The sequence below is a fragment of the Neopsephotus bourkii genome, unplaced genomic scaffold, assembly GCF_033783945.1.
Source record: "Neopsephotus bourkii isolate Nb327-2 ecotype Australia unplaced genomic scaffold, CSIRO-AGI_Nbou_v1 NB_994, whole genome shotgun sequence".
Taxonomy (NCBI): Eukaryota; Metazoa; Chordata; class Aves; order Psittaciformes; family Psittacidae; genus Neopsephotus; species Neopsephotus bourkii.
Genome location: NW_026901486.1, coordinates 1,932,643 through 1,945,279, shown reverse-complemented (window position 1 = coordinate 1,945,279; position 12,637 = coordinate 1,932,643). Strand labels below are relative to the sequence as shown.

Sequence of the window (12,637 nt, the reverse complement as noted above, 5' to 3'; positions counted from 1 at the left end):
TTTCAGCTCGAATGAGAGGAAAAAAATATGCAAGAAAGTTTGAAATGTTTCCAGACCTAATAAAATCACCTACTTACCTCTCTGAATGGCCCTAAATGTGTTTCAGCATCTAACAGATGGACAGGCTTACTTGAGATGAATTAATTGCTGTCTGTTACAGAAGTAGGGAAGAAAAACAAGTCAGTTTCTATATAAAAATTATTCAGTCATGTGCTTGTCTTATCAAAGATCTGATAGATTGTGAATGTAATTGCTGTGGTATTCATCCACAGGAATTAATAATATAACTTTGACAACAAGGCATCACACTTAAATGACTTTTCCAGTTACACGTTGCTGTCAAATAACTCAAGCTACAAACTCTTTACTTCTGGAAGCTGAAAATAGCCTGGTGTTACATAGTACTCATTTAAATGAGTATGTAACAGGCCAGAAACATCTTCACAGTCAAAAGAATTGCCTTCAAAATACGACTTCCAAGAAGTTAGTCATGAAGTTGCTTTTTCAAATCTATGCCCATGTAATTATGCATCTCATTGAAACACACAGTGATTATTGCACTCGCAGTCATAGCATCTGTACATAAATAATAGACAATCACCTGCAGTGTTTAAAAATGGAAATGCATACCTCCTTTTTGAAACCCAAGCCTTGGCTCACATCCTCTGTGCGCATTTGCTGGTGATGGCTGTCCTGTTGCCATTCCTTTTTTTTTTTTCCCATATTGCACAGATTTCAGAATGAGATTAGGAAAAAATGTCACTGGTTATTGATTTCCTTAAGTGAATTTTGCATGTGTTGCTTTTAAGTGACTGACTGAAAACTATAGAGAAATTAAGGGATAATCAGATTGCCAATATGCACGTAAAGAGTCATCAAATGCTAGGTTTGGGGGTTAGTTTTAAAAAGCAAGCTCTTTGGGTGCATCATGAAATATAAATCATGTTTTAAGTACATTAAAAGGCTAGAAAAATCTGATTGTAAAGGTGCGCATCTGTCACAGTTATTAACGGTTTTATCTAGCCATTTATTGTTTCTATTTCTCTTCCTACAGTAGAATATTAATAATTCCAGGGAAAATTAAGTTTTAAAGTCAGTTTGGAAAAATTCCACTGTTTCTTTTTGTGCATGCATGTGAATAGGCACAACATTTTAATACTGACCTGTTCTCACAAACTGCTATTTGTTAATGAAGGACAAGAATGTGGTCTTAGAAGATACTAAAATAGAGCTGTACCAGACTTTACCTTTGAACACTTCAGGCACTTGGACTGTGGTACACTCTTTTCTATTACAGATCACTGCAAGAGGCTTCCTGTCTCTAGTTTCAGGCTAAAATACGTATTTACAACCACCTTCAGAAGACTGTTGCCCTTAGGTCATGTTTCTCTACTGGAGGCCTTTTCCTATGTCTGTAGTTTTGCCTCAGTTTATTACTTTATTATTTAGACATGTCAACGTCAAAAGTGATGCAGCACTGAGAGGCTGAGAAGTGAATGTATTGCACACAAAATAAATGATTCTCGTCATCTCTTACTAAGGCTTTTTCTCTAGTTCTCGGCAGTGTCGCTGTTTCTGTACTTTCTCGTTAATGTGTGTCTGAGATCATCTCATATCTCAACCACAGCTATGTTTCTCTATTTTTGCCTTGAAATCGTGGTCTCTTCAGCAGTGGGTTGCTTAAATTTATCGCTTTGCTGCTGTAAATGCTAACTCCAGACCTTCTTCACGTCTGTTCCTGGGCTTTTCTCTCATTTTGCCAAAGAGAAACACTCCAGCTCTTGCCTATCTCTGTGCTAGGGAATGACACAGTCATTCCCTCCAAACCTTCAGCTACTCACTTCCTTATCCACTGGTCTAGCCAAGTTTCATGACTCACTTGCCTTCTTTCCATCACCCACTCTTTTCTTTGCCTCTTCTCATGCATATTCCTGCTTTGACACTTGGTCTGTCCTGCTTAATCCTATTACTCCATGCTTCTCCTTTAAAGTTAACCCCATCTCTCATCCTCTGCTTGTATTGAGCTTGAAGATAAGCAGGGACTCAACAGCATAATACCTCCTTCATCTGCTTGTAGGATACCATACATCATTGTTTTGTTGTTTGGTTAGCCTCTGAGCTCCTTAGGGCAGAGCATGTGTTTCTTTCTGTCTTTATGAAGTGTGTGATGCTTTGAGCCTTACATAAATAATAATATCACATCATTAAACGGCTGTCTTTGTCACTTTAGATCTTTATTACTATCCAGTGTCCTATATTTCAAGTGATGCATCGCAAGTGTGGATAATAAGCCCTGCATTGGGCGGGCGGGAGAGGCTACCTTTTCACCTTATATCTAGACATTTAGTGTTTATCTTTCAAAAGGAGAATATTTATGAGCAGCCTGTAAGAACTTGGATGATAGGTACCTGGACCTGGTTCTGCTGTAATGATGATTTTATAGCAGTGAAGGCACTGAAGTCACACTCCCTTCCTTTTCCTTCCCAGTTACAAATGCTGATGACTAATAGCTAATGCATTTCCTCACTCAAGAGAGGTGAAATTCCTCCAAATGCGTTTGTCTCCAGAGCACAATGAATGTCATTGCTCAGTTTGTCTTTCCTCACCTGCTCTGTTCTCTCAACAGTCCCACATTAAACTAGATGTTGGCCAAAATACCAGTCTGCATTTTCAGGCAACATTAAGGCTAGAGAGTTGGGTGGTATTACTATGCAATAAATGATGTACTCTTAGCGGTCTCACTAGCTCTGTTAATGTGCTCAGCAGGAAATACAGCAGAATGGCTCTCTCCACATTTTAAGAGTTCTCCAACAGGGAGGAAAAATTACCCAGATTCTCCATTACTGTTGCATAGGCAGGAAAGAGCTGCTAAGTGAAAGCGCTTTTTCCTTCCATGGAAGTCTGCAGGCAGGTCATCAACATTTCCACAGCATCAAGGGAATTTTGTGGAACTTTGTAATACCAGCATGAGTGCATTCTTTGGGAAAGAGCTGAGCAGGGGTCATTGACAGCTGCAGCTACTATACTGTCACCCTCAAATCAGGTCATTGACAAGGTCAAGGTCAGAGGCACCTACAAGCTGCGAGACTTGGCGCAGAGTAGATGGGTTGGATTGTTACAGAAGACCCAGGCGTTTTTCAGTCTCTCTTCACACTTCTGCTGTCATTGGAATGATGCATGGCCTTTGCTAGGACTTTCTGGCTTTGAAGCCTGTGCTTGTGTTCCTGTCTGCTGCTTTTTCCAGTTGCATGCCATATTTTCTGCATTCTTCCCAGACTACAAAGTTAATGTTGTAAACTTCAGAATTTACGTTCGCTGGAAGCAGCCATGACTGTTCATAGCAATTGTAAATGCTTGTAAGATAGACTTGTCCTGCAGGTGGGATGCTTTGGGTGGGGTTCTGTTGTTCTTGATGTGCTGAGGTAGCTTTTGAGCCCTTCTTCATGCCTGAGAGAGTTCTGTAGTTTTTCAGGAAAGGAAAAAAAAGTGGTGTAGGTTTGTGGTTGTCCTGTCTTGTCAGACTGTAGTTTAAAAAGGAATTGGCAAATAACGTGCCTACCTGTGTATTTTTATGATGACTACGACTGAATATGAATTGCCAGTTGCAGAAGAGTTTTATCCCATAAAGTAATTGTTAATAGGACAGTTCTGGCATGTGGTTTCTGAGTGTTTCAGAAGGAAAGCTTGTGCACACTAAAGGCTTTGCTTTATTAGCCTGGTTGCAATGAATAGAAAGTGTAGCTTTAACTGGAGAGTCTGTTGTAAGAGATTTCACTGTCATGAATCTCCTCAGGTATTAGTGTTGTAAAGAGTGTAAAGAACAGATGACAGTGTTGCATGTGAAAAATGAATGGAGCTGCAGTAAAAGCTATGTGTTTTGTTTTAAAAAATGGTTTGCAGTTGTGTGATTGATTCCTTGAGCTGTGAACATGCCAAAAATCTGGAAAATAATACAGTGTTTGTGCTGAAAATGGTCTCGTTCAAGTTTATAAAAACCAGTTTGGAAAGCAAGCAAATAAACACAAGTCCTGAAATAAAAGATTTTGAAGAGTATTTTAACTTGGTGTCCTCACATAAAAGCAGACAGCCCCCATCAGATTGACATACTGCTTAATATTCCAAGCACATCAGTCACTAAGCACTGCAGAACTGCTGTGTTCAGGTTAAATGATCAACAAAAAACCTTTCTTCCTGTGGCTTCGTAAGTGTATTCAGGGAGAAACTGAAAAGCAGAGGGAAATCCCTTCAAGCACAGTTGGAAAGAGATGGGATTTCCCTCTCTTAAGTTGATTCAGTTTTGAACAAACAGATGTTATAAAAGAAAACTTGTTGACTTTTTATTTTTCAAGTGAGATGTGATTATTATGGTGTGATGGCAGATGCTTTTGAAGTGTCTTTATCTAATGTTTCTAATACTCTGAACTGAGTATCTAGTTTGTAGACTTCTCACCTGAAATGTATGTTAGTTCTAGTACTTCAGTACCCTTGCTCACTGGATGTACTTACTCACTTTTCCTGCCCTCTTGTGTTTTACTGGTGGTCAAAGGGATATACACACCTCCTGATGGCATGTGGCACTGAGTCATACCCATACAGCAGTTTCAGGCACAACTCTGAAATACAGAATCATAAAATCATAGAATAGTTAGGGTTGGAAAGGACCTTAAGATCATCCAGTTACAACCCCCCTGCCATGGGCAGGGACACCTCACACTAAACCATGCCACCCAAGGCTCTGTCCAACCTGGCCTTGAACACTGCCAGGGATGGAGCATTCACAACCTCCGTGGGCAACCCATTCCAGTCCCTCACCACCCTAACAGGAAAGAATTTCCTCCTTATATCCAATCTAAACTTCCCCTGTTTAAGTTTGAACCCATTACCCCTTGTCCTATCACTACAGCCCCTAATGAGAAGTCCCTCCCCAGCATCCCTATAGGCCCCCTTCAGATACTGGAAGGCTGCTCTGAGGTCTCCACGCAGCCTTCTCTTCTCCAGGCTGAACAGCCCCAACTTTCTCAACCTATCTTCATACGGGAGGTGCTCCAGTCCCCTGATCATCCTCGTGGCTTCCTCTGGACTTGTTCCAACAGTTCTGTGTCCTTTTTATGTTGAGGACACCAGAACTGCACACAGTACTCCAGGTGAGGTCTCATGAGAGCAGAATAAAGGGGCAGGATCACCTCCTTCGACCTGCTGGTCACACTCCTTTTGATTCAGCCCAGGATACGGTTGGCTTTCTGGGCAGCACGCACACACAGAAGCTGGCTCATGTTCATTTTCTCATCGACCAGCACCCCCAAGTCCTTCTCTGCAGGGCTGCTCTGAATCTCTTCTCTGCCCATCCTGTAGCTGTGTCTGGGATTGCTCCGACCCAGGTGTAGGACCTTGCACTTGGCATGGTTAAACTTCATGAGGTTGGCATCAGCCCACCTCACAAGCATGTCAAGGTCCCTCTGGATGGCATTCCTTCCCTCCAGCGTATCAGCCAAACCACACAGCTTGGTGTCATCGGCAAACTTGCTGAGGGCGCACTCAACCCCACTGTCCATGTCGGTGACAAAGATGTTGAACAAGACCGGTCCCAACACCGATCCCTGAGGGACACCACTCAGTAGGAAAGTGGAACAGAGAAAAACAAATGCCAATATGAATACCAAATGGTGCCCTACTGTTGTTCAGCTAGGCGCCATATGAGGGACTGTATTTATTCATCATTTAGGTAGATGGATACAGCATTTTTTAAAGCCTTAGATGACAGGATTCTTGTAGGCATTTTAATGCTGAAAGGGTGTTACTCAAAATGAAAGAAAATACTAGTTCAGAAAGGAGATTGCACACATTGAGAATGGTTGAGCTTCAGATTAAACAAATTCTCTTTTATTGCATCCATTTTTGAGGATTAATTTTATAGCTTTTTATTAAAGCCAGCTGGTCTGACATGGTAAGGATAAGTCCTTGGCAGGCTGGGTTCACAAGCAGTAGTGTTTTACCATAAACAGGCCCAGCAGGCAAGCCCTTGTATTACACAGATTATTGCAGATTATGTGTCATCTTCTGGCATTTCACATCTCCAGTTGCAGAAGGTACTTTGTTTTGAACAGGGTAGTGTGAAACAGCCCAGATGTAATGTTTCTGATTTCAGTGATGATTTCAAGTGGGATGGGAGCCACCTCTATTTTATCATCTTCTACTTACTGTGCAGAACAGTATGGTTTGGTACCAACATTTGCAGTGGGAAGGAGGAGGCTACCTTACACCAGCTGCTTCACATCTGTTCTCATTGCATGTTTATCTTGTTCCAGGGCGTGTTGGGCAAGCAGTAGCGCTACGTGCCAAAGCCTTTGGCTTCAGTGTGCTTTTCTATGACCCATACCTCTCAGATGGCATGGAGCGTGCTCTGGGACTGCAGCGGGTGAGCACTTTGCAGGACCTGCTGTTCCACAGTGACTGTGTTACCCTGCACTGCAACTTGAATGAACACAATCATCATCTTATCAATGACTTCACCATAAAGCAGGTAATAATCTCTGTGGGCGCCCTTCGCATCGGTGCTGGTTGCTGACACTGTGTAGCATTTATTTCTTTAAACAGGCAGATAGTAGTTTGAAAGGAATTTCTTTCCCTTTTGCTGCTCAGATCAAGCAGGTTTATAACAGATGAGGGACTAGATGGTGGCTCATTTATTGTTGCTTTTATTGTCTTTTTTGCTCAGTAACTGCGTTGTGGAAATAATTTGCTCTTTTTAATGTTGCTCAGATTGCATTTATGTAAAAGCACTTTTTCCATGTCTTTTAGAAGCTACTTTTACCTTTTACAGGTAGCAGTTCTGCCTTTCGCTCTTGATCCTCAGTTTGAGTTCTTAGATGCAATTTAAAGATTATGACTAAATGGCTCCCCCCTGTGCTCAGTCCTGATGCTCACAGAGCACTTCATGGATGGATTGCATTTGCAGGATTGCATTACTTGGAAAGATAATGTTTCTTGGAATTAGTACTAACCTCTCTCCCAGGTTTTAGGTAATAGTAAAATAATTTCAAAACCTAGATGTAGTAACTGCTCCATTATTGCCTAGTTTTATAGTAAGCTTTTTCATTAAATGTCTATTTTCAGACTCCAGTCTCAGTGTAGGTAACAAATACATTGCTGAGATGTCAGAATGTAGGTATATATAGCGTATAGGAAAGAAACTCTTAAGATACAGTAGTTGATCTTGCTGTTGTTTATGTTTGTAGTATTTGTGTTGGTAACAGTGGCAGTTGCACTCTTGCAGTAAAATCATTGCTTAGCTTCTGACAGATAGTTTGTACTTACTGTTCTTGAACTTAAGAGAGCTGAAGCAGTTACTGAACTTGTTCCACAGTCATGTAGGATCATGGCTTAAAACTGTTAATATAACACATTGCTTGATTGAGAGTTTAGTGATTTTGCAGGTCCATCCCAACATAAAATCAGGGCTTGAGTTTTAAAACTTAAAATATTAAGAAGTTTAAAATACAGATCTGTAAGAGAGCTGAATTTTGTCACCCTGCCCTGAACACTCTTTTTTGTTGTGTGCTCAAGTACAGTTAATGGTTATTACATGGTTGGATGTCTTTGGAAGTAGACATCTAGAGCCAAACAGAACCACCTTGCATTCAGTGGAACTGTCTGGAAGCTTAGCAGTGGTCACTCATTGTACAGCCAACTGTGAAACTTGGGCCAGTGGATCACAGGAAGTTTTTTAGTGGATGTGGATAAGCGCGATGAGCTTTAGAGAGGGCTCAGTGCGTTAATCAGTGAAACAGACAAAACCTGTTAAGACTGAGAGATACCATCTGAAATGCAATGCGTATCATACAGTCTGTACCAGAAGGGATGTCTTAAGCATTTATGTTGCTATCTGTTACCCTTTGTGATTAAAGCAAGGTTTAAAATGTTAGGAGATAGTTCTTGCTTTGGATAAAAGTTTGGGTAACGCAGTCTGTATTACAGCAACTGGCATGAAAACCGATGAATTATAGCACCTCTGACTGCTTAGTTTATGTAGAGCAGATCTTTTGTATTTGTATGAAAAAAGCAGGATAGCAAATTTAGGCTGACAGGTGTGAATTTAAGCAGTATTCCATGCCACTTTCATCCAATATCTCATGCTCATGTAATAACCAGTTTTGAAACACAGTGGAGAGAAGAATGGTGCATCTCATTTCACTGCAGTCTCCCCATGAGTTTTGTTTAGAGCCTGAAATTACATAACTTTAAAATGTCTTTGAAAGTTTGGTGATGGTCTTGTCTTCTGGTAGCTCTTCCCTTTAATTAGTCAGCATCTTGTCTAGCTGTGCTGCTTGGCCTTGTAGCCCCAGAGCAGCTCAGAGATGTGCTTCAAGCTTGTGTTTATTGATCCCATGTAATGGTAATAAAGTGCTCTGAAGAGGAGTCAGTTTTAGTTTTACAGATTTAAGAAAAAGACTGCAGTTTGAACACAATATGTTATTAAAGCAGCGATGCAGGTTTAGTCTAGGTGAATTAACAGCCATCAGCAGTTCTGGCCATGAAGTTCTTTCAAGCTTCCACTTATTGTAAAGGGTCAGTTCTAGCTGCATCCACCCTTAGCTGTCTTTCATTCCCATTAGAATGTATTTATGCAGCTATGCTCTGATTTGGCCTTGCCTTAGTACTAGCTTCAGAGTTTTGTAAATAGTCCTAAAATGAAAACTCAAGCGAGGTTATTAAGATTGGACAGAAAAGTTTAGCAGGTTTCACCTTGATTAAAAGTTTCAAGTCCTTCAAAGGGCGTATAAATACACTAAGCTATACTTAAATTATCCATTTGCAGGAGCACAGAAATAGCAAGTGTGTATGAGCTCCCACCAGCCTGTATGGCATGTCTGCACAGCGGGTGTGATTGTCACTTGGGTGAGCCCTCCTGTGCTAGTGCTGATCTAGTTCTCACAGCCGACTTAAGTAGCGGAGGTGCAGTGATGGTTCCCATCAGGAACATCTTGTTACTAGACCAGCTTAAGATCATGCCCCCATTTCTTCATTGTTCTACTTCCCAAGTTAATGAACATAAAACTGAAAGAAGTATCCCTTAGTTCTCCTCCTGGAAGTGGACTTCGGGTTTGCTATACAGTCTAATAGAGGGCTCTCCTGTAAGCCCTGAGCCTGCAAATGGAGAGAGGCAGGACCATGCTAAACCTAATGAGTAAAATACGGTGGGGTTTTTTCTAATCACGTTACTGTGAGCATATACATGTTAATTGTTTAATATTTCCTATGATCTCATGTAAAAAAAAATTTCGCAGCTGACTTTAATCCAAACCTTGTTCATGATTTTGGCATTTTGAATCAGTCTTTCAGAGCGAGGATCCATTTACATAAGCTTTAGTCTGATGTGTAGGTTTCAAGTAGTTGACTCAATGTCAAAATGTTTCGGGTTTCCTGTTCTTATGGTGAAAGATGGTGTCAGTACAAAATGAGATTTTTATCATTCATCTTCACCATGGTTCCTGCTCATCATATGCTTATATCCATGCACAGAAACGCTTCTGCGATCAGAAGCTGTGTTTGAGACAGCTGGTGAAAGACACTTTAAAGTATTAGGGTGGCTGGCAGCAGGAGGTAGTAACTTACTTTATTTCTGTCCCATCTCTCTTATTTAAACTGCCACTTTGTTTTCAAGTTGTGGGTATATCGTGGTGTAAATTCTTGTAGTTCTCCCCACATAGCATCATCTATAATGCTAATCTGCACAATGCACAGCACAGCTTCTCTCCTGGGCACACAGCGTTCTCAACCAAATTCATTTTCATGCCTTTTAATTGAATAATACGGGAATTCTTTAGACCTTTATTTGAAAAGTCTCACAGGGAGGAGGAAGCCGAAGTAACAAAAATAAATAAAACATAGATCTGCAGTGTTTTGGCAACTAAAGGGAAAAGTGTTTGAAAAATCCAAAAGCATTGATTTTTCTGAAAAATTCATGTAGGCTTTTATTTGTGTTGGGAGTTGCAAGCTGAATACCACAGAATATGACTTTGTTTAAGAATGTGCTGTAGTTTCTGTCTCATGCAATTTCACAGTGAAATCAAAAGGCATAAAATGATCTGTCACTTTCATATGCACAGTGGTATCTTTTGATCATGTTACTGCACAATATCTGAGACAACGCTTCTATTAAAAGACACTGTTTACAAGAAACAAGGTTATTAAGTGCTGTGAAATAGCATTTTATGTTAGAAGCATCAGATTTTATGGTACTTTTCAATGGAAAGGGAAGACAACTGTTACAGGTTAAACCAGCTGAATAGCCTTTGTTGTAATGGATGCTTCTTTTGAGTAAAAAAATAATGCCACAACGATTTTATTTCATTTATTTTTATTTCATCATTCTTGTTTTTAACTTTCCCTAGATGAGACAAGGGGCTTTCCTGGTCAACACAGCTCGAGGTGGGTTAGTAGACGAAAAAGCACTTGCACAGGCCCTGAAGGAAGGAAGGATACGAGGGGCAGCCTTAGATGTACATGAGTCAGAACCATTCAGGTGCTTTTCCTTTTCTTTTCTTTTTATTTTGTTCACTTTCTTGTTTTTAAGTCTTAGTGCATGATACAATCAACAGCAACAAGTAAACTTGAGTTTTCCCTTCATTTGATAGCTAAATACTCCTTAGTAAAGCAACATGAATCTGTGCAGCACTGGACATGCAAATGTAGATGGAGCTTTTGTATGTGATCAGAAGTGAAAAAAGTGACATCCAAGATTTAATTCCTTTCCTTAAAAATAAATAAATGAAAATCCAGTGGGTTATTCAGCAGAAATAGCATGGACTTGGGCTCAAATTCTTGATATGACTTTGTGTTATGCCTCTGAGGGGGGTCCTCTTTTGTCATTGATACAACTGTGGAGGCAACTAACGCTGATGTCTGAACAGACTCTTTCAGAGGCAGAGTTGAGATGTGGTGTGAGAAATAACTACTGTATGACACCTTTCTGGAGGAAAATACATGCTTTTGTCCAGATTGCCTCTGCAGGAAAACCATACATGGCAAAAAAAAGTTAAGAGAAAGATGTTCAGATTGCAGGTTTTGTTTTGGTTTAACTTTTATCAGGGGAGCTGTAGCTCTGCCGTCATTAGCATAGCTGGTAGCAGAACCCTTAGTTTTTGGATGACACTAAGAAGTCCAGCGTTTTAGGCAGAAATATACCACCCTCCAAAGAGGTGTTGGTATTACAGTATCAGCAACAGAAAGGTGCCTATTTGATACGTCCTTGAGTCTTGAACCTGACTTGTGAGTTACAAGACTGCTGTAGCTTGGTGCTTGCATGCAACAAGCCTTTTGTAGTTGTTCAGTCTGGGCAGGGAGAAATGTTAATTTTAGCTGGCACAATCCACAGACCTTTTTTGCAGAGGAACAGATTAAGGACTTGAGGGCAGGTTATGAGGAATGGAGAGAGGACAGTCCCTTCTATTAGGGGAACAAGCTTAAAAAAAAACAGAATAGCATCCTTTTAGGTAGAATTTTGATATCTACTGAGACACAATGCCACATCACAAATATTTAATTTTATTTATGCATACCCTGCCTTCATTTACTTCAGAATGTAGTCATTACAATGCAGTAGTGCTGTGCAAAGCCATAGTCTAACAGCTCAAGGGACTTTCAGCTACATACATTCTTACCAATTCAGATCTCTGATCCACACAAGCAGAACGTTGCAGCTATAGGAAGCCCCATTTACTGCATGGAGATGCCATCTGCAGAGATTCAGTTGCAGGATTACAGCCACAATTTCCTTTGGCTTCAGTGCTGCATGTCTATCTGATCGCAGCATGCAACTCTGTATTCAAGAGTTTTGCCAGATACTCTGATGTTTATTGAGCTACAGATGAAATCTATCATTTTATGAATCATGACCAACTCTGGAAGCACGCTTTTGTCTTAAAATATTTGTTCTTTTGTTGTTACAGTTGACTGTAAAGATTATTAAAACTGGAAATAAATAGGAGGAGCAAGTTTCCATTATTTTCAGTTTCTTTACTGTGTATCTGTAATGGCACTTTTACACAGATTCATTGCTTTCCCTGAAAACCAATCTGTAAAGTGTATTTCTTTCCTTCTGTGGAGCGTCTATAAAGGAACAGGAAAGAAAAAACTAGTTGAAAATAACTATCCAAGTGGATCTTGGGAGAACAGAACAACTGTGATGAAATGGACAAATAAGAGTGGCATTCTGAATTGATTTGGGGACTTGCTTTATGCATTTCTGTATCAGAACTGAAGTGGCAGTGGCTGTATCATAGAATCATAGAAGAGTTAGGGTTGGAAAGGACCTTAAGATCATCAAGTTCCAACCCCCCTGCCATGGGCAGGGACACCTCACACTAAACCGTGTCACCCAAGGCCTCGTCCAGCGTGGCCTTGAACACTGCCAGGGATGGAGCATTCACAACCTCCCTGGGCAACCCATTTCAGTGCCTCACCACCCTAACAGAAAAGAATTTCCTCCTTATATCCAATCTAAACTTCCCCTGTTTAAGTTTTAAGCCGTTACCCCTTGTCCTATCACTGCAGTCCCTATTGAAGAGTCCCTTCCCAGCATCCCTATAGGCCCCCTTCAGGTACTGGAAGGCTGCTATGATAGCAGTAAGTGCATTGG

General features: G+C 40.6%; 1 protein-coding gene across 9 annotated transcripts in view; it reads left to right on the top strand.

Moving 5' to 3' along the window:
• CTBP1 (C-terminal binding protein 1) overlaps positions 1-12,637 on the top strand; it is a 254,294-nt gene that overhangs the window by 230,694 nt on the left and 10,963 nt on the right. For all 9 annotated transcript variants that reach the window (XM_061359783.1, XM_061359784.1, XM_061359791.1 and 6 more), the window contains 2 exons: positions 6,306-6,520; positions 10,392-10,522. In XM_061359783.1, the coding sequence (XP_061215767.1) occupies positions 6,306-6,520; positions 10,392-10,522 (346 nt within the window). The remainder of the gene's footprint in view (positions 1-6,305; positions 6,521-10,391; positions 10,523-12,637) is intronic.